Genomic DNA, 26,595 nt, shown 5'->3' with positions numbered 1-26,595 from the left:
GTTAAAAAATATGTCTATATTAAAACATATTAAAACACATTATTGACACATTCACTTGTAATTGTAGTCGAAACACTAATGTCTCATCTGCTAAATCGTTGAGCTTCCAGGGTGACGCTGGCACTGACAGGAAATGTTTTCCTAAAAGAAAACCATGAGGCAGGTTTCCGATCTCACTGCTCCCAGCCATGTAAACTAGCAGTGTAAACATCTCCTGTCTGCATGTGGTCACATCTCTGGTGTTTAAAAAAGCTGAAGGACTCTGTGTCTGGACAATAGTGTTTATACTGAGTTACTGTTGTTATTCCAATGGGGAATCACTGGAATGTACTGGAAGAGATAGATGAGAAAAGATGTTGATAAGTTGGCCACGAGACATTCCTCTATGGATGTACAGATTCCAGCACAGCTGAGGTTTTGTCACCGCCACTCACTGATATGGCCTCCTCCTTCTTGCACTGCTGGGACAGGTCCTTGATGCCGTTAACAAAGAGTTTGTTGGCGCTGACGTAGGCCCTGCCCGCCTCGATCATCCCACTGCACAGCTTCACCAGCTGGGACACAAACATAGAAAGCATCCCTTTAAATAAGACTGGCTATTTTAGGTTCACACAGTGTGATGCAGGATATTAATAGATCCAGTGATTACATAAATCAAACTAAAAAGAATTGTCACATGCACAATCTACAAGGACACTCAGATTTAGAAGCATCGAGGCCGGGGGCGGTCAGGACTGATGCTGGTGGGACCAAAAGAGTTCTGTGTGATCAATAAAGAGTTCAATAGAAGGGAAATTAAAAATATGCAACTGGGATACAAGAAAGTTGGTCCTGAAATGTTTCGTAAGAACAAAATATAGACTGTGTGTGTGTGTTCCTGTACTTATATCTTTATGAGGACCATTTTAAGCATAGTTCCTACAGTGTCAGGTAAAGATTGTTTATATTTCTCATGATTTCGTCCAGGATTTGTGCATTTTGTCACGTGAGTTTGCTTATGTTTATTCATGTTTCCAGTGGAAAACACACACATGTACATTCTGACTTAACTGTATAAAAGGCACATGACCCCCTTCTTTATGAGGGGTTAGGAGCTGAACTATTTTGGATTTGGTTCCCCTTAGACAGAGCCATGTTTCCTGACCTAATGTTAAGTTAAGCTAAATGACTAGTTGTAGTCTTACATTTAACAAACATTCATTATGTAAATAGGTGTATTTCAAAAGCTCCAGAACCAAACCAGTCTTTTAATAAAGCAACTAAGAGAGCTTGCAAATGAAGAATCACTGCATCATGTCACGTAAGTTTCGCAGAAAAAATGATTAGTTTCATTAGATATTTGTTAAATATTAATAATAATTGGATGGAGTAACTGAAGATTAGAAGTCTTCACACGGGGAGTGATTTCAGACACAGAAAGCAGAAACCTAATTGTAAACCTTTATATCACCAGGAAAGTTCACAGCACTGGTATGCGCTCTTTTAATCATTTAAACACACGGCGACCACATGAACTGGCAACCGCTCCACTTTCCCACTCTATGGGAAATATGATAAGCTTCAGGGTGGTACACTGTCATTACCACTGTCCTGACGCAGCTGTGTATACTGCCGAACCAGAACATATGCGAGTGTGTGGGTTGCTGAGGGGTGGAGTATGCAGGGTTGGAGTGGGAGTGGGGGGGTGCAGAAGGGAGAGTACTGTAACCTTTAATTATTTCATTTAGTGCAGAGGTTCCCAAGGTTGATGGTGTGTGAGTGTGGTGTGTGTGTGTGTGTGTGTGTGTGTGTGTGTGTGTGTGTGTGTGTGTGTGTGTGTGTGTGTGTGTGTGTGTGTGTCTGTGTGTCTGTGTGTGTCTGTGTGTCTGTGTGTGTCTGTGTGTGTGGCTGACAGAGATACCTTTATTCTCCACAGGCCGCAGATGAGAGACCAGACAGTGAGGACTGATAACTGCACAATCTGTGACAGCTGTAATGTGTATGTGAACATCGCTGGAACGAGGTGCTGGCTTCAAACGTCTGGGTACAGTGTGTGCACACTCTGCATCGATCTGATGCACATTACCCAACGTACATGTTTTCCCTTCATGTACACACAACTGACACGGGTACGGATCCAATGCAAAACCCGAGGCAGCGCGATGCCTGGCCTGCTGCTGCTCTCGGGCTGGTCGGACAACATATCTGTCAACAAACTGGCTGATGCACGGAACCTGATCTCATCGTGTGCTGTACTGAGCCCTCAGGGTCTGAGCAGGGCCATTAGAGGGACAGTGTATGTGTCAGGATGTGTTGATTAATGGACTGGAAGAACCATGGGGGTCCACTCGGTTTCAAACGCCACATCTGGCAGCACAAGACGGACTGAGCCAGTAAGAGGGTAACGCCGGGAGCTCACTGAGGTGAAGGATGGGCGTTTTAAGATTTTGGCAAATTGGTCAATAGCAGCAACATTCTTGCAAAAAAAATAAAATAATCATCCATATACCCATTATATAAATAATATTGTAATATAACTGTGTTTATATTTTTGTATCTAATAAATAGAAACCATCAGTATACCCAGCACTGCATGTTTACACACTGGTTCTAACAGTCATTTGGACGCTGCAGGCAGGTTCAACCGTCATTAATCTCAAGCCTGTTCTCCTCTAAGAACCCTCAACGCCCTGAGTCCATCCCTCAGGCAGCTTCAGAGCCTCCTAACAGAGCAGCCTGAGGACCCCTGCTGAACAGAACAAATCACCCTGATTGAAACCCCTTGCTCTCTCTTTCTGAACCCGCCACGGTGATCTTTCAGTGGCGCTCAAATTGAGCTCAGGGTTCAATAGAGAGTCCTGACCTTTCGGGGGCAGAAATAATCTGTGTGTGTGTGTGTATATGTGTGTATTTTGGTGTGTGATGTTAGGGTAGGGTGGGGGCATTCACATTTGTTTGGGATGTCAAAGGTTCAATATTTTTAGAGTGGGGGGCTGGGACTATGTGGATCTATTGATAAACCTGAGAGAGACTGCAACAATGAGGAAATGTCACAATTATCTAAACAGCTTGTTCATCACAGATATACATACACAAGAGAGAGAGGCCAGTTGTCCAATAGGATGTCTTAGCTTATGTATGCGTTTAAAAAACAGGTGAGAGGAGATAGCAATGACACAATATCTATTATTATTGCAATATAAATTTCATCAATAGCAGTATAATAAAAGTTAAATATTTATATGGATGTTATACATTGTGTTAGAGCAGTGAGTAGGTAAAATACATAATAGATTGACCTCAGATTTGTTAAATGTTGCTGTTTATCAAGTGTTTTTAAATTTCAAACAAATAAAAAAGGTGACATTTATTCTGATTATTATCATCAACTGATGTAAAAAAATGCAATCGATGATGATATCATTTTTGGCCATATCGTCCATTCCTAGGGGACAGGAGACCAAAAAGGGTGCGGTCACTGCTTTACTACATTAACACCATTTCATCCTTTAAATGCTGCCTGACTCACAAGTCTATTAGTTTATCTGCAGAGGCATGATGTCATCTCATAGACTCCCCAGAGACAGTTCTCCATTCATTCCCACTGGCCCTCCACAATTTGGATCCATCTCTTATAATAATGAGAAATAAGATCTGACAGTGGTCAACCAAGACATTTCTCCACATTCAGTTGTTTGCCTTTAACCAGTTTCAATATTTTTACATGAAGGATTACCACGAAACTTGATGGATGAACTCATTCAATTTTGGTGAGAATCTGGATTAGGGGCCGATACAATAATTTGTTTCTATTGCAAAGGTTTTTTTTACATTTCCTTGATTTCACAGAGAATAATTTGTGGATTTTAATTGAAGAAATTCGGAGTGATATTTATCTATTATTGTGTGCAATTTGGTGCAGATCCAAATATATGTCTGGATCAAGTGACTTTAAATGGGGTTTCACGAGGTGACAGGTGGGCCTTGGTGGAGGTATGTGCTCTCCTGAGTGCCATTCTAGTTTTCGTCATGTTTTTAAAGGGGATAATAGCAGCTGACCCACATTGTTTATATAACCTGTTCCCCCACTTGTCATCAACAAATACATTTACAACTGTGTCAGACTGCTAGTTCAATACAATAGTTACATATGAACATAGTATATCTGAATCAATAAAGTAGACTCTTGTATTTTCAGTAACCTTCAACACTTTTGTAAAAAAGGTGCAGCCACATTTCACTGCAGAGAAACTGAAACCTTGTATTTCAAGGTGGCTGAATGTTACTTTATTCCAAATCAACGTCACACAAAAGGATGATAATGATCATTTGTTATTATGTTGCATGGAGTAAGCAGGGTGTGGTGAAGCAAGACTGCTCTGTGTGATAATCACATATGACAGATTCTAAAAGCTAATCAGGGTTTGTTCAGTGGAGCTGCTCCATACCAGCATGTGTGTGTGTGTGTCTGTGTGTGTCTCTGTGTATGTGTGTGTGTGTGTTTCTAGCAGCGCATGAACCTATTAAATATTATAACTCATGTCTGCAGTGTTTCCCTGCTTAAATAACCTTGACATTTAGATAACCCAGAGTGAGAGGATGAAAAACAGATACACAAATGAAAAGAGAAACACAATTACACACAGACACACACAGATAGAGAGAGGCAGACAGGTAGAGACACAGTGAGCCATTTGATCAGGTTCACAGGGTACTAAATATAGTACCGTCTGCATTTTTCATTTTGACAGTGTGAATCAAAGCCACATGCAAGTCTTTCGGTTGTTCTCACAAGCATTGCCATGTCTGAGCACCTCCCAGGTATTTGTAAAATGTTCGCTAAAACACAGAGGTACAGTGTTCTATAGGGACGCATGCAGCATATGCAGGTTTGACATTTTGAATGAGCAGCCTGCATGGTTCATACCTTGTCGAGCTTCGCCTCGATCTCCACCACATCTGTCTCCACATCGTCAACGCCAGCCCTGTAGAGAGAACACAAAGCCACGCAGTTAATCATCTGCTCCTCAGGCCTTTCCAGACTCTGTTCAAAACCATTTCTGAAGAGAGGAGCCACATATGAAGACGAAACCCATTGTGGTCGCAGTCAGAAAGATTCAAATCCATGTTTATCATGTTAGCGGTAAGCCATAATATCACAGTAACTAATACCAGATAACTAAATTACATGATTTACATTTGAAATGATCGTCTGTGAAATGTAAAGAAGAACAATGGGAATAAAGGGGAGAGGAGGGAGGAATAATATTCTCTGTATTCAAACAAATGCCGCACCATCCACCATCATTCACCCCCCCCCAACATACTGCAAATCACACAGCTATCAGTCACCACACATCAGAGCGAGTTGAACATCAGTCCTGATGACTGGATCGACAAAGGCATCACTCTGGAAGATTAGTGGCCACACTGCCGGGCTGCAAAATCAATGAATGACATCATGCAGAGACACACTCTGTTACTTAAGTATCAGTAAGGGGAGCTGTTGAAAGAAGCAGCAGCAACAGAGACGGGTTTATGAGAAGATATCAGCTGCTGAGCATTGAATCATAATGAAAAAACGAAGTAAAGGTCTCCAAAATGAGGTGTTATTTCTATTTTAAGTTTCATGTAAGATAAATATGAAGGTAATAGGACTTGAAGGCTCTTGGGTGGGCGAAAAGCTTTTACCTTGCTTCCCCTGGGGGTGGTCTTCGATTAGCATGCAAGCACACACACGTACACACACACACACACACACACACACACATACACACACACACACACACACACACACACACACACACACACACACACACACACACACACACACACACACACACACACACGTAAATGCACACACAGAATCCCATGACCACATTTACAGGGTCAGTTGTTATGGCAACCCCTTCGCCTCCTTCCTGGGCCAAACTGAAAATGAGACGTCTGGTCTATGTGTCACACAACATCACATTCACATCAGCAACACTTGGTAGGACCAGAAGGACAGCGGCACAGAGAACAGTCCTCTGATACCAGACCCAATGCCTACAATACTCGCATTAGCACAGATATTCACTGGAAATGACTTGATACATGTCTGCTACACACAATGGGCTGTCAGTAAAACAAACATTTGATCTAACTAGAGTTGAAATCTGAGATGTTGACCTGTTAAACAAGGGGAGGGGAGCAGCAGCGAACAAGCTACAACTGAGGATTCAGCTTTTAACCAAAATAGTTGCATCTCATCTGTTGCTTCCGAATCTGAGCGACTGACCTAAAAAACACATAAAGTATAGAGTATATGTGTATTTGTGTGACGGACGTGTTTAATTAAATGGGCACATACTGTAATAATACTGTACACTAGTCTACTATATCATTCTTCCTTCTTTATTTCCCCCAAAGTCAAGTCTCGGATGACTGTGTGTGAGTAGTGTGTTTATATAGAAGCGCTGTAGGAATATGTGCCTGAATGACTGAATTTGACTTGTACTGTTAAGTGCTTTGACCAATCGATAAGACTGGAGAACTGCTACATACTGTAAAGAGTCAATTCGCAATGCAAAAGAATGCAGACTGTCTCCTCAGGTCAATAAATCCAAACTAATTCCTCATGAGCCAAGAGTCACCGTCACACCCTGCATGTGCTGGAACATGTCGAACATAACCCAGGAAGAAACCGTGGGAGCCGATGAGCTCATCACGTAAACCTCAGCTCCGCCCTCCTCTCTGACTCGTCTGCTTGTAAAAACACAGACAGCTGATCTAATAAATCACAGCAGAAAACTGGAGTCAGAACATGTGAACAATCAAGTGAGGGCACAAGTCTTTCCATGTTGTTTTCTAAAGGTTGGGACTGTTTGTGCTTTTGCGAGGGAAGAACACGATGGGGTCAGGAGCTTCATCACCTGCTCTGAGGAACAACATTCCCAGAATTCCTTTCTGCTCCTGCCTATTCTTGACTTGTGTCCTTCTTGCACTCGTCATCTTCTCCCCTCGTCCAAAACACTGTTTACAAAGATGGCATTTTGTCTTAACTACAACATGTGTGTGGTCTGCGCTGGGGAACAGAGGTGATGGAGCATTTGTGGCACTTTGTAAATGGTAAATGGATTTGTATTTATATAGCGCTTTTCTAGTCTGATGAAGACCACTCAAAGCGCTTTACAGTACAGTTTCACATTCACCCATTCATACAGTGCATCTACTTGCAGCACTTTGTTATTCTATGGGGGGCTATTGAGGGTTCAGCATCTTGCCCAAGGACACTTCGGCATGCAGATGGTTCAGACTGGGGATCGAACCGCCGACCTTCACGTTGGAGGACGACCACTCTACCACAGCCGCCCTTGTGTGTGTGTTGTTACTGTCCAATCTGTGGCGTGCAGTCCAATCCATCAGCTGGCTTAAGTAGTTCCTGCTCTTCGGCTGTGTTTAAATTAGAAATACAACACGCACACTAACAAGCTCCACACCCAATGCAGCATCATGTTCTCCATTCACTCACTCTGAACCAAACACATTCAATGTCAAACAGCTGTTCAATGCAGTGGATAAGCTCATTACAAGCGTGTCGTGTCTCTGGCGGCACGTGCTGCCAACAAGCACTCACTGACATTTGATTATAAGGACGACACTGAGGTCGGCTGATACTCTACTGATCAAAGTCTCCAAGTTCAACACAGACTTACAGAGGTAAACTGACTGAGGTTCTGGTGATTTGTGTCGCAGGTTGTTTGTGCTTTGGGAGAATCAAAACATTATGTGGTTGCCAAGTATGTCGACGTTAAAAAAAACAAAAAGCAGAACTGCATAGATAAAGGTGTGTGTCTCTGAGAGCATGTGTGAGCTTGACAATGCATGTTTGTCCTTATTTGCTCCCTTCAGTGGTGTACATTATCTTGGCTATTCATTTCCTCCAACTGAATGCACCAGAGAGTTATGGGATTAAAGTGAAATGGAGTAAGATTGAGTCCCAAGGAGGATTATGAGTAATGCTGCAAGACACAACCGCTGCATGAGGATGCCACAGTATTGAGGATGAAGATGATAGACGTTTTACACCTGTATGCGCATGTGTGTTTGTGAGTGTGTGTTTCAAACTGTGTCTCAGTGATGCCCACTTCCTTGGTGCGGTCAGTGTGTGTGTGTGTGTGTGTGTGTGTGTGTTTGTGCGTGTGAGTGTGAGTGTGAGTGTGAGTGTGTGTGTGTCTCAAACACTGGAAAAAAATCCCCAAAGCTGGAATGATGATGATGATGATGTAGGAGCGGGGGATGGGCTCATACTTGCTGCCACTGGCAACATACTTTACAGGGTCTGACGTCATCAGTGAGGGGGGGAGGGGATCCTCACGTGCACTTGCTCCACGTGTACTCCCATCAGCCCCAACAAGCATCTACACTAGTGCTCAGAGTCTATTCCTGTCCTCCACGCATTTTAGTGTACTCTAGCATGAAGCTCGCGTGGCTATCCTCTCCAATCTCCTCACACGAGAGCAATGTGCACTCACACATGCACACAACACACACACACACACACATGCTCAAAGTAATGCTTGGAGCCCAGAGCCATATCCGGGCCCCCATGTCTTCCAGACTCGATGTGTCGCACAACATCACATTCACATCAGCATCAGTTGGATCAGAACGACAGCGGCACAGGGAACAGTCCTCTGATACCAGACAGGCCCCGACCCAATGGCTGAAACACTCACATCATGTGAGACATTAGCACAGATATTCACTGGAATTGACATGATACTGTTACACACAATGCGCCTTCAGTAAAACAGACGTGACTAAAGAGAATCAAAATCAGACCTGTTGACCTGTAGACCTGTAGACCCTGAAACAAGGGAAGTGGAGCAGCAGAGAACAAGCTAAGATTCTCATCTTTTAACCAAAATAGCCGCATCTCATCAGTTTTGATGATGATGATGTAGGAGCATCAGTGCAACACGTGTGTGAGAGTGTATTGGATTAGATTTAATAGGACTTCCTGTCCTGTTGCTTCCTAATCTGATCCACTGACCTAAAATACACGTAAAGTATAGTGTGACAGACATTTTGGACTAATTACAGATTAAAATCAACAGTGTCAGATTTACTAAGGAGTTCAGGTTGGATGAGTGTTGTGACACACACGCCCTCTCTCTCTCTCTCTCTTTTTTCTCTCTCTCTCTCGCGCTCTCTCTCTCTCACTCTCTCTCTCTCTCTCTCTTCTCTCTCTCTCTCTCTCTCTTCTATCTTAGTGCGGACACTCATTGACATAATGCATTTGCCAGCACCTTACCCCAACCTTAACCATCACAACTAACCCCCAATTCTAACCCTAACCGTAAAATCAAGTCTTCACCGTCAAACAAGCCTTTCAAAAAGTGAGGACTTCCAAACATATCCTCACTCCATAAGGTCTATCCTCAAAATGTTCCTCTCAAATATATTGGTACAAGTACACACACACACACACACAGACAAACACCGTCTAAAAACAAAAAGTCAAAAGTGAGTATTTTCAGACCATCTCTAAGGTGAACAGCAGTGAGTGGAGAACTGTGGACTTAAGAGCATCATCAGGCGTGTTTCACTTTAGTCATAACAACTTAATGTTTTCCTATACGCATGCTTGTCTGATTACGCTCAGCCCTCGTGGGTGAATAAGACACTAATTACCGTGAAAGCACTGAGAACAGACAGCAGTGGATGATATGAAGATATATGCAAATTTGTCAACTGTCAGATTTTGTCATGCTATTTATACTGTGGGATCTGTCTCATTAATGTTTCTATCAGACCGTCGTTGGCATCGTTGTATTACATGATCTATAATATTGTAGATATAAAAAATAAAAGCAAAAACAGTAGAGATATCTTGTTGATTACATTAAGCCACTCGATCTGTATGTACACACAGACTCAAACTGTACACTCATTTATAATGTATATACATTTTCATCTGTGCTCCACCCACCAAGTTCAGACTGTACACACACACAGACACAAAAAAATATCCCCTTTCCAGATTTCCAAGTAGCGATCTCCATGGCAACCATTCATTGACCCCAATCACCATGGCAACAGGCATCAGCATTACTCACGCTTTTTTTACTGACCAATTTTGTCCTCCGAGTCTGATGTGCCTGTCCCTGTGCATCTCCAATTCATTATTCTTTTTTTATGAAATGCTCGTTCTCCACTGATGTGTGTTCGTGCAGCTCCATTAACCAAAACACAGACAGCTACTGATACAGTCTGTGTCACAGTCGGGTCAGTGTGATACAGCGGTGCAGCTGCAGTGCCCGCTGCCACACAGGCAAAGCGCCCAGGAGGAGCCTGCTGATCCCTAACAGCTACAGAAGGCTCTGTGGTCACTCCTGCAAGCTGCAAACATTTTCCTTGAAAACACCTGAAAATTCTGCTGTAAATATTGTTTAATATTGATTTAAAAGTGTTAATTGAATATAATCATGTTTCTCATAAACTAATAATGTAATTTGCCTTATTCTCCTGTGAAACCTCTTCAGCAAGAAATTAACCACAAAACTGAAATTATCAAATCTGGTCGCTGATTGTAAATTTACAGATTACATTAGATGAAGTCATTTGCTGGTATGGATAATTAGCTTTGTCTGACAGTGAGCAGACGCAGGTGGTTTTGGGGAGAGGACAGTAACTGCAGCCCATCCCTCGTTTCTTTGTTCTTCTCCCCCAATCCCCAACAATCCCTGTATGAAAACCAGTTTTAGTCAACTCAAACAAACATTTACTGCTTTTATATTCAAACTGTCTACATCTTCAAAGGGTTGTCTACGACTTGGTGGTCATATTCTCAAACAGTCTCCGTGCTTAGCTCCAATTTTTCTCCACGTCATCTCTCTACACACACAGACATTCTCCACCTCCTTTCTTTCTTTGTTTCATTTCTGCCCGTCTCCTTCTGCTCCCTCTGTCTGTCTGTAACGGTCCTTTATTAGCTATTGGCATGGACAGTATATGTGTGTGTGTGTGTGAGTGTATGCAGTTTGTGTGTGTGTATAAGTGAGAGAGGAGAGAGAGGACAGGCTGTGCCAGCACACCAGAATGAACAAAAGATGAACTAGAAACTGATGAACATTTACTTAGGCAACAGTTTATTGTATTGTCTACTTAACTGTTCGGTAATTACAGACCCTGTGGAGTGTATGTCAGAGTGCTCCTTGATTCCCTATAGGTGTGGAGGGAAATATTGATTTGTGTACAGTTGCCAGGTTGACAATAACTGGCAGCTTAATCTGGAAACCATGACGACAGGCTGCTCTGTTGTCCAGGACTTCTTGCACTACCCGCACCTACGGCTGCAGATTTAACCGAATCATTGGACAGTGGTCGCTGTGTATTGGTCTGTAATAGGCAGAATTTCATTCGAGTCATGGGGAGGACATTAAAATTTGATAAGGTTATATCCTTGTACACAGAGTTGGCATAATGACCCTGAGTGCAGGAGGGGGCATCCGTTGAAACCATTTCAGGCAGAGAAAATAATGTAACCCAGGACAAAAGATTAAAGCTGTGAAAACAATCTCAGTTTTCACAAATAAAAGTCACATGTCAAATTTAACTCTGTCATTTGATGTCTGCTCCACTTGCTCCATACCACTATATACACACGCTCATGCTCCGACTCAATTAAAAGAGTAAATGATCCTCACAAACACACACACACACACCAACACACACACACAAACACACACACATTAGCCTAAACAGGCCGCCTTTTCACACCAATAACAAGCCGAGCCAAACACTAGTATCTTATGTGCGTCTAACAAAGCTGCCTTCACTGCGCCCCCCCATCCCAACACACAACAAACACCACACTCATCACCTGAAAAAACATTTGACTGCGCCGATGGCTGATGAGACAAAGAGACCAAACATGACGCGGACAAAAAGGACAACCCCTCGCTTGTATCCCGGAGCCTCTGCTTCGTGGTGATACACACAACTTAGCTGACTGGAGACAAAGTAATGTGCTGATCCAGAGCTGGGCTACAAAATACAAAGTAAGCAGCCACCATGGCGTATTTTGTTGAACTGTTATTGGAAACAAATCCTTATTTACATTTTAACATATACAGGTGACGATTATTATATTATTTAGCATGTTTTCAATTTAGAGATTGTTGGTTTAGTCTTTAAAGTGTTGACTATAAGATGCCGTTACATGTTCATAAAATGTTAAAATATATGAAAAAAAGTTGAATAAATAAAATTGTAAAAAAAACATCCACTACAATTTCCAAAAGCCCAAGGTCAGGCGGGACTGATGTCTATGAGTGTTTTCTCATTTTGATGCAAATCCAAATAAAAATCCAGGTCTACTGGAGTTAAATGTGGTTTTACATTGGGTGTTTTTTCTTTTTAATTGCTGTATGGTAAAAAAAAATAGGGTTGGAATGTGTAGGTGACATATTGTGGATTCAGAAGGAAACAACAGTTTGTATATATCTTCAATGTCAAAATCAAAATGACAGATTTAGAGGAGAATCTAAGGGCTCTGTTGGGACTTGGCAGAGGTATGTGCTCTATAAGTATATATGTTTATAGAGTCCAAGATCTGCACATTTGCCACAACCTAAAAGAGAAGATACCGAGTCTCTGCTTCCCAGCAGCTGTCAGACCACCTGCTCACTGGCCTCACTGAAGAAGAAGAGTGTGATGGCTCCTTGTTATCATAACTCACAAGCCGTGGTTCTGTACGCTGCTTTCTATAAACACAATACAGCTCTAAATATTTCTGGTGTAGTGGAATTGTCTGGGATGTGCTAACGTCACTTTATCATTCAAGAGTACATTCCAGCAGAAGGCCACAGGAAGTGAGTTGGAAGCCTCAGAGTGCAAAGCAGACAGAAATAATTTCCCTCTAATGTATTGTAACGGCAACTGGAGCCAGGTGGAACAGCACAGAAGATTTTCTCTCCTTTTTGTAAGGACATGAGGGAACATGGATCTAAACAGGGAAAAAATGACTGAGAGGAACTGTTTTCCACAGGAAGTCACGCTGCTGGTTACATCATCATCAAGTGACAAAAATGAGTCTGTTGCCAGAAAGTCTCACGCCTGTGTGAGACATACATAAAATGTCATATAGATGACCCTCAATATGCTCCACTAAACACTTCCTATGTAAAGACACTAAGGCACTGTCTCCTTCACAATGAAAAAAACAAACAAAAGAACCCTGAACAGATATCTTAAGATGAAAAGCAGGGTCATAGAAACGTAGAATACACTGACAGAGATGGTAAAAGAGCTTTTACCAACAAGGGCCGACACCAGCGTCATTGTGACGTAAATAGAAACACGTGACTTCTGCAGCAGAACTAATTTCTTACATGCTGCACCAGCCCTCACCTTAACGCTCTGGAGATGTCTGTGTTGCTGTGAACACGTCTGAGCAGCGTGTGTGCTGCAACCTGCTTACAACGATGTTGCCTAAAGGTGGTCTAGATTTGGACACTATGCTACATTAATCTTAGCAGGTAAAGGGTATTACAGCGTAAGGTCTGACTCAAGCCATGGAGACAATGATTTGAGCTGAGAACCTGTACTGGCTCAGTAAAACATAAAAAGATAGACTGAAAGCAGCAGGAAGCCAAAAAACAACAGCCTAAAGGCAGACTGCATGTTCATCCCAAACACCAACCTCTTTAACCTCCACTGACTCCCAAGCCCCCCACCCCCCCTTTCGAGTGGCGTAGAAGCAGCAGCCAACACGCACACAGACGCGGGCTGCATGAGAAATGCAGGGGAGGAAGAAGAACCCCTGTGGTGTGAAAGCACTTTGTTCCCAGGACTCTTCTGCCTCTGTCCTCTTTACATCCATCCCACCCACAGCCAACAGAGGCCCCACTCAGATCCTGGCAATAACAACCCGTCTCCAATGGCCCAATCACATGTGCACAACGGGAATTAGACCGCGACTCCAAATGCGTCTCGTGTGACCACTTGTGATGCTGGAGGATGACAGTGATGGAGTCACACTGGAAGTCAATCGCTGTGTCCCAAAGCCACGGACGGATTGTAAGACAATGGACCCCCAAGCAATGTAAAAGGACTCCCATCCCAACCCATCTTCACATAATTAGCGAAACCCATGGGGGGTTACAGATGTGGCGGTCCACCAGGATGTCGCTCTCTCTCTCTACATATATATATATATAAATAAAAAGAATATCCAGTCCAAGTCCAGAAAATCAGTTTTTTTGTTTGCATTTATGAAGGCAGCACTTCATGATCCCTCTAGAATCCAAATGAATGAAGCAACCATTACACAATAAGCCCACCTCTCACAATATGTCAGTCTCTTCTACTGTCATTATATACAGAAACAAGCTTTTTTGTCATATTCACACAAAAACTGTACGTAGCTATACATTTGCTTTCCATTAGTCAATTGTACATATAGAAAGAGAGCATCCAGTTCCCTTGGGCTGATGATCCATTAAAGAATCAGTATCAGTAAACACTGCAGTTGACACACGCTCAAGTAAACGATTGTTGCTGAGCCATGAATTGATCTATTGAATATATATCCTGCAGCATTTTCACACTGGAGGAATCCATTCTCTCATTTATGAGCAGAGGAACATGTGCAAACAAATGGAAAAACACAGAGTCACTGTTGTTATGAACTCTTTTGTTGCTTAAGTTTGAAAGTATTTTCAATAATCAAAGTTTTTTACAGTTCGTTATACTTTACATTCTTAACATACAATGATCCCTCTATATTCTACGGGCTCAACAGATATTCTGATACTGTGACGCCAGGGACTAACAACCCCATTCGCCTGGAGCTGGAAGCCAGTAAGAGAAACTCAAATCAGAATGAAAGTGCACATTGTCCTTAAGGATACTGAAATACCCTTTCCTTTCCACCAAAACTGGCTTTTCAGGAAATACACTTTCCACTGAGATGGCAGCAAGATGGAAAAAATAACAACAGTAGCCAAGTCAAGTAGCAAACATGACTAGTGATGATTCAAATTTACAAGAATTTGGATTCAAGCCACCTGCGCAAAACAGCTGTTAAAACTTGTTTTACTAAATTTACAGGAAACACAAACTCTGCTTAAAACATCCTGCCAAATGAAAATCACAATTCACAAATCCCAACTTGTCCCCAGCTGGTGTTTACACTGGCCTGACCGGCTTCAAAGACAGCTACACAGATATCACTTTTTTTGGGCCTCATGTCCCATCCTACCTCCAAATTTAATGGAAATCTGTTGTGTTGTTTTTGCGTAATCCTGCTGATAAACAACGATTCATCAAACAGGCAAACAAACAGAAAACACAACCTCCTTGGCAGAGATAAAAATCTAGTATTGAGACACTGTGTTTCTTATTACCTACAAATTAAAGACATACAGCAATTTCTACATTTGTATTAAGCCCACTGTGTGTATGAGTCTGAAAAGAGAAGAGAAATACAATATTTGGGAAAAACAGGACAGAAATTAAATGTTTCTTTTGCATTCTCTTCGGGGTACATTCAATTCCAAAGGATAAAAAATATATACATTTATTGATTACTTTATGTAAATTCCTTATGACACTGTGTAGGTCTGAAACCAGGTGAAGCAGTGAGTCAGATTATTTAAATATTTAATTGTTCCTCTTCCCACAAAAACCTACAGAATCAAAACTAAAGATGTATGCTTAGGTGTGTATTTATGGCTGTGTGTGTGTGTGTGTCTGTCTTTGTGAGTGTGCGTTTTAATGCAGACATGTGATAGTATAGATACTACTTTGAACCATGAGACCCAGAGGAAATATATGAGCTTGGCACAACAGCCTGCTTCCCTCCTGTTATCTTTGGCAGCACTGATCCAACATTAGCCGAATAGGTCTCCTGTTGACACCCGAGTCAGATGTGAGAGGAAACTACCACCTTTTAATACTTTTATCCATCTAAGAACAGTGTGTTGGTGCCAAAGACTCAGTGAGGGGACACGCTCTGGCTTTCTGGTTGGCATTAAGTAATTATCTGATCATGTACACGTGCTTCACACTCACGCAATCTGAACAATCAGATCTTGGCCACAGATCAACCTGCAGGTCTGGTTTTGTTTTTCTGGGTTCAGCTTTGGTAAACTGATACACTCTGTGTGAATCTAAAGGACAGGAACTGAAATCCCTATACAGCTGTATATAAACTCAATCCTCTTTAACTTTGTACTGTCGCCATCTGACCCTGACGTAACCTAACGTTTTTTATTTACTTATTGAATGTTCTCACGTCAGTTGGAGGATTTCATAATGACACACCGGTCCAGGGTGTAAGTTTTCACTAAAGCATGCTGGGACAGGCGGTTACCCCTTGTTATTATCATGGGATGTTGTGCTTTAGAGAATAGATGGATGGACAGTTTTTCAACAGCAAAGGTGAGTTCATATTAAAAGTGTATATAATCAGACGAATCATGTCTTTACTGGATTGTGACCAGATGCACCAAGTCAGATGCTTGTAAATGTACATCTCTGTTTGGCTGTAACAATATTTAATCATTGAATTTAAGCTTGATCCAAATAAAACCCATGATCAGACCTCTGACAGTTATTAATGTCTCACTTCCTGAAACACTGGTTGTTAGAGTTTTCACGTCTGGAGTCAGTCATCATTTTAGCACAGACGACACTTTCAAATGTCCAAAAACTGAGAATACGACCCAACTGTTACAAACACAGAATCTCATGCTCTGATTTCGTCAGCAAAAATAAACTGTGGCTGTTATCTCCAAATCCTAAATGACCCGTTACACGGACCCAAACCTTTCCAATGAATGACTGTTAAAATATATAATGTGGAAACAAATGGTTCCCTTATCTTAGTGTGAATGTGAGTAATAAAAGAAAGGAAATGGAATTTACTCACGGAGCGATTACCAATCTTTAGTTTGGACCGGTCATGCGGCAAATATAAAATAAAGAATATACTGTGATTTCCATTAGTATTTATCATTGTGAAAGCACAGTTTCTGTTGGCCCAGGATTTGTCTTTTCATCCACTCCAGAGTCTTTATCACTGAATGTTGGGATTAAGGATGAAGTGACCGCCAACACCAGAGGATTATTTCACAGTTGAGGACAATGGACACATCCCCCCCCCCTCCTCCAGCTTTTCCACAGCCAGACAGTAATGGCTCTCAGCACACGTGTCACAACATGTAGTGGAGTAGATGGAAAACGGAGAGAAGGTTCAGGGTTGGAGAAAGAATGAAGAGACAGGTTTACACTAACTCGAGGGGTGGTCTTGCGCAAGACCCCCGCGCACAGAGACAGCTAGAGAAACAAATCATGCTGGACTCAGAGCCGCGGCCTGGAACATGTAGGACGTTACAGTCAAAGTTGGTGTATGTGAATGTGTGGACATCTGTACAAAAATATATGAGACAAATAGAAATCCTTTTTGGGGCCTTTTGGTGTGTTTCTGTGTAGAGTTTGCATTTTATCCCTGTGTGGCGCAGTCCACTTGCAGAATGGAGTTGGATTAATTGGAGACTCTAAATTGTCCATAGGTGTGTATGTTGGCCACCTGTCCACGGTGAAACCCATTATCAGCTGAGATTGACTAGAGCTCCCCCGAGCAAACCTCCAAGGATGAGTGGTAATGACAATGGATGGATGGATTAATGGATGAATCCTAGTGCCATTCTTTTTTTTTTTTTAAATCATTCAGTAACGCCTTCTCTTCTAGGTCTCATCATTTTCCAATAACTTCCAAATTTTTCCAAATTAACAAAGTGTGGTGCGAATAATGAATGACGAGGGAATATTCTATTTGATGAGTTTAGATTTAGCTGAATTGACTTCATAAGCAGTTGTAATCTTTAGAGGGATTTCTACAAAGAAGCTGCTAAGATCTTAAAGACTGGAAAACTGATAAATCAACTAAAACCAAAGTAAATCTTGATTTATTACTGGAGTTGCGATTCTTTTTTTTGCCTGCCTGTACACATCTTTTGTCGACCTGCTTCAGTGATAAACTCGAGGATCACTCAAGATTTAATCAAGGTGAATTGACCCCTCGCTCTAGTTTCTCTATAGTCAGTCCCACATTACATCATCCTTTCCAGGAACATTTATTTGAATGTGAAGCTACAAATCAGTTTCTTTCTAGGAAGTTGTTAAGAAACTGAAGTTTTTGCCAATGTTTTTCTTATAGAAGCAATTTAAAATGGAATTAGAAACCTACATGAGTGTTGTACTATCAGCAGGTTTTGTCTGACAACAATCAAACTGTTGGTTTTTCAACTGCAAGACATAAGAAACTTACAAGAACTGTTGTTGGCCTCAGGGCAAAACACATTTCACAGATATCAGATTTTAGAGACATATTAAACTCTAAACTATCAAACTTAGTATTGACTTTGGCGCTTTGGGCAGAATATACCAATATACCCAAGTGGTATCTCGCCAAAAGGTTAAAAACATGTGCTACAGTCTTGTCCGATTCTGAAGGAGGTATAAAGTTTACTATGCAACTTATACAATTTCACATACACGTATATAAAAAGACAGTTCTGGGAAAATGTGTTTGGCTGCAGTGAAAGTAGAGCCTTGACAGCCCGCTCTCTGATCTGCTTTATTCGTCCAAAGTAAACCGCCAGTTGCAGTCACCATGAAACATTTAGTTATGCTTGTTTCACATACTGTTGAGACTTAATCTCCCTTCTCTCCGGCCAAAATCTATTTTACAGAACTTCCCTGTTCAGCCAGCTACATCTGTCAACTCCACAGTAAAGTATGCGCACACACACACCCTCTGTAATTCCCATCATGACTCTACGCCCACATTCCAAAGCAATAGTATATCAAGCATGCTCATCCTTCCTTCCTGCCCCAAGACGTATTACGTGCATTATCGACCGGTGACCATGTTTCAGCTGTTCAGATTTTGTCAGCTTGTATGCGATGGGCAATCCATCCGACAAATGGAAGAGAGCACTCCCTGAGTCAAAGAGCGCATGTGTATATGTGATTTTGTGGGGGTGGTGGGAGTGATGGATCCAAGAAAGTGCGGGACTGCTGACACGGCAGATGGGAATGTTTTCATTTGGTTACAAGGAATTCCACCGAGATCAGAGGCAGGGATCCAGGCTGAATAATGTAAGGATGGAGAACCGGGAAAGGGAATCCGTGGGTTTCTGCAGAGTGCAATCAGGGTTCCAGTTTCTCCTCTGGTCTCTATAGAAGATTGGCATGTCAATCACGCAGGGGGGTGTTTGGATTCCGTGAGTCAGGGAAGGTGCACTGCCAAGCACCCAGCGAGCCTGTGTGAACAAGCTGCGAGGAAGCGATAAATGAGAAATGTCTCAACACACTGTCGCTGAGAGGACATGGGAATAGCAGAGGAGGTGACAACAAATCAAGTGGGTGAGTGGTGGTGGTGCTCAAGACACCGGAAGTGACAGTCGGTGGTCCAAAATTCTGATGCAATCTGGTCCATCCTCCTCCACACTGCATCGCATGGTGCCCCGGAGCGACAGGAACGTGGGTGGAGGACGAGAGACAGACTGAGAGAGTTGGAAGAGGCACAACAGTAAACAGGGAGGAGGGTGGGAGGAGGGGAGAAACAACATATAGGAGCTGAAAATAATAATAGGATGTAAAGAAAAACCGGAATGCACAATACTGAGAGAGAGAGAGCAGAACTAAGACAAAGGCAGAGAAAGTTGGGCCAAATCGGAACCAGCTGCTCGACTGGATCCCAGATGTGAGAGAGTGAGAGTCAGCATGCACGCACACACACACACACACTGACACACACACCATCTCTCCTTGTCGTCTGCGAGCCAGAGTAAACCCCATGACTATTTAATTTGTCACCTCAGGGAAACTGTGTCCGAGCAGCGGCTGCCATTTGACAAGACAGCTGTCCACTTCCTCTGCTCGGCTCCAGCTCCGTCCTCTCACACTTCCCTTTTGCTGGGAAATCTTTTCATGTGGTGTTTAAGTTCATGCTTAAAAGGTGCCTGGAAGATAATGTAACTCGTGACACATCGTGACGCATTCACTGGATAAATCTGTGAAATATCAAGACAAGACCGCACCGCAGTAACGATGGAGACCATTAGTCTTTCTCCACTTTCTACTTTCCATCTTCCGTTCCTCTGTCTTTAAGTCCACACCTCTGAGTCTGTTAATCCATCCAGTCCACCCACTGTTGTGTCATTGCGCTCCATTTCTCCTACGAACGTCTGTCCGACAATTATTTCCGCTACCATGCCAGTCATCCATCAGCCCTCCACTCCACATTCAGTTAGAAAAACAGACAGACACAGGTAATCTACAGAAACCCAATCCGCCTCGCTGCTGCAGCCCTGACACTGATTCATATCCATCCCACATCTGCAACAATGAACCAGAAGAGAAAAGAAAATGCGTGGGAAGAGGAGGATGAGAGGTAGAGAGGTAAAAACTGGTTGGATAAATGTCAAAAGAAAATTAAGGTAGATGACAAAGTGCTGCAGTGAGAGAGAGATTCACTGAGAGTAAAGATGGATGACAAATGTTGACAAAAGACCATTCACTCCTTTTCTCTTCCTGTCTTTTCTTTACCACTTGGTTAAACCCGTTGGATGATATTTGAAGGCGAGCACGGCTTAGCAACATCCTGTAGAGTAATTCCCACAGTGTGTAGGTGACAAATATCCACTCCTTGCCCAATGTCTCCTTTTTTACTGGAACACAATGGTTTGTCATACCAGCATCAGACGCAGGGATTTCTATGACGCTCCCTAATCTGGAAAACTAGACACATTAAAGACAGAAGAATGCGTGTATGAGTGTGTTTGTGATGGAGACATGATCTCGTGGAACAGGCTTTTCCCAGCCGTGAGCTGGGTGTAAGCAATGAGCACTGCAGTTGGTATTTCATGGAATGGTTTACTCTGACCAAGAAACGCTTCAGGATGAGGAACTGTTTCCTGATCTTTCAACTCTACCATATAAAAAAATGCAAAGTTGCATTTGAAAAATCCAAAACAAACAAAAAGCCACTTGAAAGTCATGGTCTTTGCAGACACCGTGTTCTACTGAAAACCATCTGTAGCTAGTTTTAGTTTTCATCTGCGTTCGTTTGTGTGTTCATTTGCAGGATTACACAAAAACTGCCTGACACATTACCTCTAAATTTGGTGGAACTATGGAGCATGGGTCAGTCCATTCAATTTGGGTAAAGATCCGAATAAATGGGCAGATCGAGGAATTTGGTTTTCCTTTCTCTGCAGAGGCAGATTCAGAGTGACCGATGCACAGATTAGAGAGTGAAAGGAAAGTTCTCGTATTAGAAAGAGAGAGAGAAATGGATTGAATACAGCTTGCAGGTACGCACGTGGCAAACAGTGCTGCACACGGCTGTACAATGCCGCAAAGGAGCAAAAACTCAAACCTGTGGCAGGACAACTAGAATTTAGCGGAGTGGCACAGTCTAATGGGAAACACTGCTGCGATATGGCAAGAAAGGGCGTTAGCCTTGGCAGCTGTATGTGGCCTCACAGCGCCCATCTGGTTTCATCTGCGTTAGTTTGTCGGATAGTTAGCAGGATTACACAAAAAACTACTGGACAGATTACCACGAAACCTGGATGTAATATGAGTCAGGAAATAACTCAACATCTGGGAGAATAATTCATGGATTTTGGTGGAAATATTTTTGGCTTGTTTAGGGGATGGATATTCATGCTATTTGGTGCAGATCCAAATAGAAATCCTGATCTAGTGAATTTAAATGTAGGTTCATAGGGGGGATGCACTCTTCTGAGCGCCATGCTGGTTTGCAGTTTGAGGAAACTATTAGTTGATTGTTCCTTTCCCTACTGCAGAACACAACCGTATAAATGGTCAGGTCACGCTAAAGCAGCCCATGCTGCATACATACCAGCAATTTACTGTTTTGTAACATACGTGCGAACACACATGCTGCTGCATGTTTTAACAGCTTTTTATGTGTGCATTCATGCATGCATGCCTAAAAGTGTGGCAGTGAGCTCTGAGGTCTGGCCACCACAGATGCATTCCACATATTACATACCACCTAGTCCTGTTTCTTTCCCCCTGTGAGATTTAATGACTTCCTGTGGAGTGAACTCTCAACAGTGAATTTTAGGGGTTCATAGTTCAGACATGGCTTCCATTATGAGCGCTTAACCTCTTCACGTCTTAACCAAAAGTAAACCCTCTTTGTTTTTGTGTCAGTGGTTATGACAAAACATATAACTGCCACTGCACGGCACACCGGCACAGAGGAGTTTGAAACCGGGGAAAGTCTGAAAAGTGTTTAAAATCGTCATAACTCTCAAGGATAGACAAACGAAGATGAAGAGAGCAGCCAAGGAACAAGATGCAGGCAATTTACTTAATTGTTCTGATTTGACTATAACGCGTCTTGGAAGAAGAAAAGAAGACAAAACAAACTATCAAATCCTGATCTGAGTAACAGCAGAGAGAGAGGTTGTATACAATGAACTGTGAGACAGCAGGAGAGAGGTGAAACGGTTCAAACTGTCCCATATTTTTCATCTCGATGTTCGTGATAAGAATCAAATTTGATCCGAGCATCACGTTGTCAGAGGTCGGACTTCTACATCTGCCACAATCCACAGCTCACCTTGTTCTGTTTTCCAATGAGGTCATTTCAAACTGAGCCTCCTCTCCACACAGTCTCGTGTCCTTGAATTGGAACTGCATCGACTGGTGAGTAATGTTAAGGTATACAGGCTCCTTTCAGAGTGCACGGTGCTCTTGATGATCTTGTCTTTATTGACAAAGTCATTACTTCAATGAGGAGAAACTGCCCATTACCCTTTAGTCTACCGAGACATCAATCACTGCGCTATTAACAGAAAACTTAATGGAGACGCAGATGAATTACAGTTGTTATAATAAAGTGTCTGTTGCTCCCTCCCTTGAAAAATTGATTGTCCAATTAAAGCTTAGTAACTGTAACTGGGCGTGGCAGGTCTTTGTCATGTGGAAGCAGTGTGATTGGTGCTTTAGTGGGAGTACAACTTCGTAGGATGGCAATTGCCTATATGTCATTAACCAAGCCTCCTCCAGGTTGGTGGATGACCTAAAGAAAAAGGCAAAATATATGGGCGTAAGATGACATCATTCAGATATTTCGGCTCCATTCCTGAACAGTGAGATGAAGTGGAAACACACTCAGCTTTATACACAGTCTAACATAGTTCGTTTTGAAGGTACAAATATAAACTACCTGTAAATGTCTAATCTATTACAAACACTGTTTTTGCTTGAAAAATCACCAGACTACTGCACTGTGGCTTCAGTATCTTCATGTGATGTGTGACATCAGCTTATACCATCAGGTCTTAAAATAGCCCAAGCTTCACAGTATAAAGGTCAGATTGATATCAAAGATAAAAACATATATATTACGTGGAACCTGATCTTGAACAAATATGGGCAGAAATCCAGCCTGTGCAGCCCACTGAAGCAGCACATGTCGTTTGAACTGCACTTAGACTTATTTGTGTTGGACCGATATCTGCAGTTCTACATTATCCTGCGCACCAGCGCTGAACAGGATGGGAAATTGTATCGAGGTTCTCAGGGTAAGAGGCTGATAGTGTGTGAGCTGTAATAGGGTGTGTAGGCTATCCAGTTGATTTAATCAGAGAGTGTGGTTACTGATAATCCTATTTCATAAATGGGTCCCACACTAAGTCCCCCGGCAACACGTGCAGCACAGCGGCAGAAAATCTGCTGCGCCGTGGACTCGGTGTCCACGTGCTGGACTGATGTTCTCTCATGAGCACATCAAGCTCCTGCACACGCCTCACATGCCAGCAGCGACAGGAATATGATTAGCCTACATGCTAGCCAGCAGACACACACATCATGCATGTGTGGCACAGCCAGATAAGGACAATGAGAGCTGATAGAAAGCACATGCAGGCTTCATTTCTGTGCTCATATCCACTATCCCCAGGAAAAAGATTTAGTAAGAGCATGTGGATGGTCCCATTAAAATTCAGATAACAGAAAGTAAATCATATCTCTTGATGATTTTTTATTTAACCCCAGAACAGGTCACGCCATTTCTGATTCTATTATGTTTCCCAGATAAGATCTGGTAAATTAATTCTGATATTATGCTAAATGATGTCATATTCAGGCTCAACTAGTAAACACACTAGCAGTCCTGCTCTAAATTATAGGGCACAGTCTGACACACCGTGCAGTAGTTTCTCCATTTAATTGTTCCATGAGTATTCTGATCAACTGGCTGTATCAGCTTCGGCGTCCAAAAACAACTCAACAACTTGGCTCATGACAAAACTCTTCTTGATCTATGTGCAGGTATTAGAAATGTGTAATGCTAATTCAATCAATCACCACTGACTGCCAGTGAAACACCTCTTCTTACATGATGTTTTATATTCAGGTAGAGAATGACGATTCCTTCTTAAGTCTTCATGTTGGCAGTGTTGGGGAGTAACGTAATACATGTAACGGCGTTACGTATTTAGAATACAAATTATGAGTAACTGTATTCCGTTACAGTTACAAATTAAATAGATGGTATTCAGAATACAGTTACATTGTTGAAATCAGTGGATTACATGACGGTACTTCTCGAGTTTATTCACCGGCGGCAAAGCCCCCAGGAAGCAGCTGGAGACCAGGGCTGCAGTAAGAGCGCCCGGACCCCGGCGGCGTGAAGGAGCCTCACCGCTACTGGCCCGGGACCGTTACAGGCCCGGGACCGAGGCTCTGAGAGAGTTCCGTCGCTACCAGAAATCTACGGAGCTGCTGATCCGCAAGCTGCCCTTCCAGCACCTGGTGAGAGAAGACCGACCTGCGCTTCCAGAGCTCCGCTGTCATGGCTCTGCAGGAGACCAGCGAGGCACGCCGGGTTCACACCGGACGCTGAAGCGCCGGGCAGCGCTAATAATATCACCCGTTGACCCAGTAGTATAAAAGCATATGGTCACTTGTTGCTCCAACATTAACTGCAACAGCGTCCCAATTTAATTTCATCCATCTTCAAGAGCTTCTCCGCTGTTTGCTCGTTCAATGTCGGGTGTCGAGGGTAAATTACGTATTCTCCGCCCCCCCCCCCCCCCCCCTCTCTTTTTATCTTTATGACTGCTTGTGTGTCTGTAGTGGATGGGCAGAGGGGGGCATTTAATAATGTGATCGGTAAAATTGGTAAAATTAAAACTCCAGGACAACAGAAGGGGAATACAAACTATGGGATGCATACTTTATCATTTATATCATATAATATGTCATCAATATCGTTTAAAATCATTTTTCAGTGTGTTTCCTGGAGCGATATGCTCGCGTCAAGCGCAAAAAATAGACTCGACGCCAAAACGATCGCTGCACGCCGCGAGGCAGCCTTGCTCTGGCGCTGCACTTCAGCCTCCGGTGGGACCGGCACAGAGGTGGGAGTGGATGGGAGCCGGACATCCAGCGGGCCCGCCGCATCTTGCGGAGAGAGAGTTTAAACTGCTGCTCCACTGACTATAACAACGCCGCAATCATACACTTAAAAAATGCAATACAAACCGGAAGTATTCCAAGTATTCAGAATACGTTACTCAGATTAGTTAATGTAATGGAATACGTTACAGATTACATTTTTGGGCATGTATTCTGTATTCTGTAACGGAATACGTTTTGAAAGTATCCTTCCCAACACTGCATGTTGGGTATAGTCATTATTCTTTTGACATCTGTGTCAGACTCCTGTTTGAGTGATGCCACTGGATTAAGCATTCAGATCCTGTTTATTGGTAAGAACCCAAGCTCATGTGAGATGCATGTGAGCAGGGACGCAGGCCTCGTTTTTTAGCCACTTAGTTTGGCTCTAATTCACTGAAGTGGTGCGCTCATGTAGTCTGACATCATTTTATTATCTAGGGGCATCAACTCAATGCACCCATCCAGGAAAAACAAGGGAGGGGCTGCCCTCTGTTCACCTGCTCCATCCACTTTCAACAATGGATAGTCTTTGTTCAGGAGAAAGACAACGACACAAATCTGTAAATATGCAGCACAGATGCTGCAGCACCACTACGACCATATCCAGTCACCACAATGTTACACACTTTACACGTGACAGACGTGTTTCCAGCAAGGCCTCTCTCACACACACACTGGGAACTGAAATATTCATGCAAACTGATGGGAAATGTCAAGATATTTTTAAAGCCCTGATGTTCTACATTGTCTTATTGTGACATTTGTAGGTCAATAGAGTTTAAAAGGGTAACGTTGTGGTTAAAGTGATGCTTTCCTGTGGAGAAGGACATTTACTGGATTCACCACTAGCATCATTCGGAGTTTAGCAAAAACGAAGCAGCGTATATCTGTCAACCTGATCCTCCCTCTACTGTAGATCCAGCTTTGAAAGCTTTTTTCCCTTAATGCAAGAGTGTGCAACTATAAGACTTGAAGTAATCTAAAACAACTGCATCATACTGTAACAAATAGATTAAGCACAAGGAGGGACAAAGCCTTTCAACAGTTTAACATAAATATTAAGCAGTGTTAATTTATAAAAATGTTATAGGGTTACTTACTGTGCTAGAAAGT

The 26,595-nt window shown here is 42.6% G+C and overlaps 1 protein-coding gene across 1 annotated transcript in view; it reads right to left on the bottom strand.

Annotated features, from left to right (window-relative positions):
- The window catches only part of acap3b (ArfGAP with coiled-coil, ankyrin repeat and PH domains 3b), a 56,842-nt gene that overhangs the window by 23,959 nt on the left and 6,288 nt on the right, over positions 1–26,595 (bottom strand). Inside the window, exons 2-3 of the mRNA XM_061070654.1 lie at positions 4,907–4,964; positions 435–554 (exon numbers count right to left, since the gene is read on the bottom strand). Coding sequence (XP_060926637.1) covers positions 435–554; positions 4,907–4,964 — 178 coding nt within the window. The remainder of the gene's footprint in view (positions 1–434; positions 555–4,906; positions 4,965–26,595) is intronic.

The sequence above is a fragment of the Limanda limanda genome, chromosome 4 (assembly GCF_963576545.1).
Source record: "Limanda limanda chromosome 4, fLimLim1.1, whole genome shotgun sequence".
NCBI lineage: Eukaryota > Metazoa > Chordata > Actinopteri > Pleuronectiformes > Pleuronectidae > Limanda > Limanda limanda.
The sequence above is the reverse complement of the archived record's forward strand: the minus strand, read 5'-3'. Positions and strand labels throughout refer to the sequence as shown.